A 5,859-nucleotide genomic window follows, 5' to 3' on the forward strand; every position below is an offset into this window, starting at 1 on the left:
ATTGCATTCTTAGAATGAACAGTAGGTCAAAACTTTAATAACAAAACTGTTAAATGTGATGTTGCATCTGTAAGAAGACAACAGACGTTGTGTATTGCCTTCTGAAAATCCAAATGAAATCTTTAACCTTAAATGATTTAAATTAGAAATCAAAACCAGAAAGATGTAAAAGAAATTGGTAAAACTACCATCTGAATGCTGAAATAATATTTTAATATCCAGATGCTATTTTCTCCTTGAGTCTCTAAATGTTAATATGAAATGATCTCTTAATTTGCTTTAAGAGGTCATTTCCCAAACTTTAGGAGGCCTAATGTAAATGGTCTAAACTGAAAGAGAGCAGGTTAGGCTTCTTTTTGAAAGATGATGCAGACTCTGGTCATCTGCAGAAATAATCAGAGGCAATAACGACAAATGCGTGAATGAGTGTGATATTGTGTGTTACCGGACACAGTAAAAGGCTCTCTTTATTCTTTTATTTAAAAAAAATAAAGTCAGCAGTCGTTTCAGAGATAGTCGAGAATCTAAGTGGAGCTGGTGGACCACTTTGTATCGTGGTGTGGAAACAATCACCTCATCTTAAATGTGAACAAAACAAAGGAGATGATTGCAGATTTTGAGATAGTTGGGTTAAACACTGCTTCATCATGGTAGATAAAGTGGAGGTGGTAGAGGAATATCAATTCTTCGATGGTCAAAATGCTGCAGATTTTCTGAGTGTGTTTTTGGGTGTCATCACTTCTGCCGTCATTTGTTGGAGCAGCAGCATCAGAACCAGAGGACATAAAAAGGCTCAGCAACCTGATAAAGAAGGCTGGTTCTGTTCTGATTTTGTTCTGGGGACGACTGTGGAAGCCCTGGAGACAATAGTGCAATGAGAGATTCCTCAAAAGCAAGACATTAGATAACCCTGAACATCTTCTGTCATACAAATGTTTGCAGTCAGAGGCCTCAGACTGCTACAAGAGATCCTGAAGCTGTCAGCATCTGCAACTATGAAGAAACTTGAACCAAGTTATATTAGTTGTCCTACTTGGATTAAGAAAGTGTTTAACAGACAAATGGTTAAAATGTAAATTCCTGATCAATAGTTTGCATCCGTCTCTGAAATTCACCTTAGCACCGTAAAGCAGTTTGGTAACATGGGAAACTAAAGTGGACAAAAATCAGACCTCAGTATTTAATGCCCAATTCTAATCATAAAATTGTGACCACAATTTATTAAATACTCTAAAGCTGCAATAATCAGAACAGAACCAGCCTTTTATAGAAAATATTTGTTGAAGCCGTCACCATGTCATGACAGTATGAAATGAAACAAATATATGAAAAAAATTAACCTGTCTTCTCCCGGTGGTAATTAGAAACAACCAATCAGAGCCCAGAGGTGGGTCTGAGCTCCGTCAGATCTTGCTGTGATTGCTCAGGCTGGTTAGCGCAGCCACTGAGGATAGCAGATAGACTTTTCCTGTAATGTTTATGTTGATTGTTTTTGGTGAGAAGCAGTTTATTTCGTCAGATGGCAAAAATAGCAGAGGTGTGGATAAAATGTATTTTTTTATTAGCTTGCCTCATGGTGAGTTTTACTAAATGTACAAAACATATTCTTTATGAAAGTTACAAACTGCATCTTTAATATAAATTAGCACCAAATAGAGGAACTGTCATGTCTGACTTAAATATAATTTTATATTGGATTCACTTGAATAAAAAACAAAAACAAACAAAGAAAAACCAAGGCTTTCCACAATACATTTTTTCAATTTGTTTTTACTCTAAAATTTAAACCTGAACTTAAAAGGGCATCGCTTTTGGAACATTAGAATAAAACTATTTGCAGTGGAAGAGTTGTGCTGCCCCCTGCTGGAAAAACACTGCATGTTACAATATCGCAGATCTCAGGAAACAACCTGAAGACACAGTAGAACTGAAAGACTGGCTACTTTCCACTTGTGACTAGCTGCTGAGAGTATTAAAGCTGTGCTGCCAACAGGGAGGCAGACGGTAGAGCCGTTAATGCCAAGTATTTTCCTGGAGATAATTTGAACTAAAACGTTTGTGTTTTCAAACAATCAGTTCGTTCATCTTTGTAAAGTTACTACAGCTGCAGTATCTAGAACACACGTAAAATTCCTCCTGTACTCTCAGTCATGTTTAATGTGGGAATGTTCTTCATCAGATGTGCTTTAGTTACTGTTTATTTACAATATCACTGGACAAAACATAATCATCACTTATCTTTGGTATGATGGTCAAACTTAAAATTTATTAGATTGATTTATTATAAAAGAAAGTTAAAAACCACAAAAGTGGAGATGTACTGTGGTGGCGCAGGGGATAAGCACAACCCACATGAGGAGGCCTTTGTCTGGCCGTCGCAGGTTCGATTCCCAGCCTGGTGACCTTTGTCGCATGTCTTCCCTCATCTCTCATTACCCACTTTCCTGTCAATTAAAGGACACTAGAGCCAATAAAACCTTTTTTTTAAAAAACACAAGAGTCAAACGTTTGTGAATACCCAAATTTATTTCAAAACATTTGAACGTGTTTTGAAATTGTGAGCATGAGCTGTAGTCCGAGTGAGTGGAGCTGGAGCCACCGGATGTTCCACAGCTTCATATTCCACTGTGAAAACAAGAACAATTCAGTCAAATCATCTGGCAACAGACGAAAAAAAAAAAGTAATGATGCCTTTATTCATTAAGACATCTGAATTGAAACAGATAAACCCAAACTCAGATGATTCTGAAATGTTGGTTCCAGCTGTTTGGTCTCACCTATCGCAGCCTCCTGGCTTCTCTCTCAGACTCCAGAAGTGTCAGCACGTCTCCTTCTCTGACGGGGCCCTTCACGTTCCTGATGATGGAGCGGTTGCTGTCGTCCATGAACTCGACTCGGACCTGGAGGAAAAAACAACCTGCATGAGAAACTGGAACTTCTCATCTTCATTTTGTTTCAACATTTTTGGTCTCTGAGTGAAGTTAAAGCTTACTGGCAACAAGAACCAACTGGACTTCTGACAAAACTAAATCAGCAAGACTTCACTAATGTTTCATCCATAACCATGAGCCAGACTATATTGGAGAAGTGTAGTTTTGAAAGTAGAACTGGCATAAAGCAAAGGTACGTTATGAAGGACAAGAAGAGCACCAGCAGAGGGCAGGAAGCAAACGATGTTAGCCCATCTCCCAGCAGGAAGTGGCTCTAAGCCACCAGATTTACCTCTGAAACTTTGGACCATTTCTGAGGATATAAAAATGTTACTTGTTTGTTGGTTTTTAACCAAAAAACAACAACAAAAAAAAACACCATCTTAAAATCTGCTAAAAAGAAATAAAAGCAAGCCACAAAAATCTCTATTTTAAAAGCATAATTTCACCGTCAGTTTGAAACAGAAGAGTTTGCTGAGTGATTTGAAGCAATCAGGTGTCCACAGATCTAAAGGCATAACCAATTTTTTAAAGTTTTTATAGCATTGCAACGCCCCAGACTGTACGCCGTCCTTGGATCCAGTCACGACAAATGACAATCATGTAAACTTCACCTTAGTAAGCATTTCTGATGTACATAACATGAAATCAGGATATTCTATTACTTCACCCGAGGACATTTACTATGGTGGCTGAAGATATTTTACAATTAGAAAATAAATATTCAAAAGTCACTGTAAGTTCTCAAAATATCACTTGGAGTGGCAAAGGAGTGAAATTCCCCAACACTGGTGGAGAACAGAGATGAAAAAGTCATGGTCAATTTGTTAAATTATAGTTGTGTCACACACATTCTTAGCTATTAAATTATTTTAAAATAAAAAAGGCCAGAGCCTCACATGATGTTAGCATAGTTTTAGCAGCAGATGCATCTTTACTATGAATGATCTCATGTTCACGAACGAAAGGTTCTTACTGCATGTACTGAGGGAATTAAAATCTTAATTTGCATTTTTAATCAACTACTAGTATTGTATTAAAAAAGGCTTAAGTAGTTAATGAAAAATATTTTGTCTGAGTACTTGTCAGAGTAATCAATAAAATACTCGATTACTAAAATAATCATTAGCTGCAACCTTATTGATTGTGGTGCTTTTTAAATTTGGACCAAACAACTTGGTAAATATTGGGACTGCTTGACATTAAATACTGTAGCTTAACAGTAATGGTGAATAGGAGTACTATAATTTTCTTCACCTTACTCTTTTTCCATAATTATGATGAACACAACACACCAAAAATCTCATCATTTTGGATCTATATTCAATATCGGTTTTGGTTATAAATCTCAGAGGAAGTCCATCCAAGTGGCCACATTTGTCTGTAAATATGAATTTAAGGCATGGGACCTAATGTATAAGAGCTTTTATGCAAGCTGTCTTTACTGCTCTGACATTGCACTTTAAATATGACATCATCTACAATGTGGTACAATCTAAAGATATATTAAATTGAGAAGTAATCAAAATACCATTAAGTTACATTTTGCTTTAAGATATCTGAAATAACTTTCATTAAAGAAGACTACAATTAGGAAATATGAAGCTACAAGTCTGTGCTCTGAGAGCAAAAATATCAATAATTCTTCCATGAATTAAAAACAAGGTCAATACAGTCAGACCATTTTCAAACAGAAACATAAGCACTACATATCAAAGACTGTAAATATTAAATGGCAGAATGGAAATGACAAGACCCTATATTAAATATCAAAAGGACCATTTTTATTGCTATATTAAATCCTACTTCTGTCATCTTTCTCAGTCTAGTTACAGGTAGAAAATAAAGCACGGGAAGGTTAAAATACGTGGGTATAAACTTAAGAGTGAAAGACAAAAAATCCTCTAACACAATTTCTATTCATTTCTATTTCTGAAATAAATGATGGGATGACGGAAAAGCTAAGGGGAATGACTAGGTAGTCTTCTTTACAGTCAGGATAATGCCAAGATGCTAATCGGTGGAGAACAATGCTAACATACCTGTGTACACTGGCCCTGAGAACCGGTTCTTCCGAGGACCTTTGTGACCTAGAAAATAAAACATAGGGGAACATGAATAAAACAGTTTCATATTTATGACCGAGAACACGAACATAATGTGGAAACATCAGCTCGCAGATAACAAACTGTAGCACGGACAGGCCTCCATGATGGAAGCGCGACATTAGGACAGTTTATTTCCATTTAACTAAAAAAAAACTTTACTAAGCCACAAAATACTGTTACCAACTGAGTCAGAATGTATTCGTAAAAACGTAAGTCCCAACAAACGACATTTCTACAATAATCTGATGGGTTTTCTTACTCTAGCAAGCTTAATCGGCTGCACGCGGCTGGCGTCCATGTTGTCAGGTTTTACCAGAAAGGAAGTCACGTGGTGCGAGGAGAGCATATATCCACACTGGGACTTCGAAGTTAAACTCTTCTTGATTATTGTTTTTAGATTTAATGAGAACGTTATTCATAACATTAAAATAAATATGAATGCATGCAAATTTCTATCGAAAAGACAAATTCTAAGTGTATATTTTAAAATTAGTATTTGACTTTTCAACTTCCGTTTCCGGTACCGGAAAGACTTTGTGTTACCGTAAAAAAAAGTAACATAAGCATGACTTTTTATTTCTTTGGGGAAAAATATTTTCCTGCATTCTTTGGGAGCTTAGTGGTCACAAATTACACATCAATCATCAAATCGGATCCTGACACCTCCCGGAACCAGATTTGGGTTTGTTGCCTCAGGGCAACATTGTGCTTCCAGGGTCAAGAACACCAAGGTTTTCTACAGTGATTATGAGAAGTGAAATACAAATCAAACAAAAACTAAATTAATACATAAAAAAATAAATAAATAAAAAATCAAACAT

General features: G+C 36.2%; 1 protein-coding gene across 1 annotated transcript; it reads right to left on the minus strand.

Moving 5' to 3' along the window:
• Positions 1-2,507: 2,507 nt before the first annotated feature.
• rps28 (ribosomal protein S28) lies at positions 2,508-5,417 on the minus strand. The gene is made up of 4 exons (XM_044132980.1): positions 5,298-5,417; positions 4,973-5,020; positions 2,778-2,900; positions 2,508-2,625 (listed from the first exon to the last, which is right to left on the minus strand). The coding sequence occupies exons 1-3, from the start codon at positions 5,382-5,384 to the stop codon at positions 2,778-2,780; spliced, it is 258 nt and encodes an 85-aa protein (XP_043988915.1). The 5' UTR covers positions 5,385-5,417; the 3' UTR covers positions 2,508-2,625.
• Between the last annotated feature and the right edge of the window lie 442 nt (positions 5,418-5,859).

This window comes from Gambusia affinis, linkage group LG12 (assembly GCF_019740435.1).
Source record: "Gambusia affinis linkage group LG12, SWU_Gaff_1.0, whole genome shotgun sequence".
NCBI lineage: Eukaryota > Metazoa > Chordata > Actinopteri > Cyprinodontiformes > Poeciliidae > Gambusia > Gambusia affinis.

What these genes read in the sequence shown, in the direction of transcription:
- rps28 (XM_044132980.1), bottom strand. Translation starts at nt 5,384, where the DNA reads ATGCTCTCCTCGCACCACGTGACTTCCTTTCTGGTAAAACCTGACAAC. An exon ending in AGCCGATTAAGCTTGCTAGA is followed by an intron (nt 5,021 to 5,297) that starts GTAAGAAAACCC and finishes TTTATTTTCTAG; the next exon opens with GTCACAAAGGTCCTCGGAAG. An exon ending in CTCAGGGCCAGTGTACACAG is followed by an intron (nt 2,901 to 4,972) that starts GTATGTTAGCAT and finishes TTTTTCCTCCAG; the next exon opens with GTCCGAGTCGAGTTCATGGA.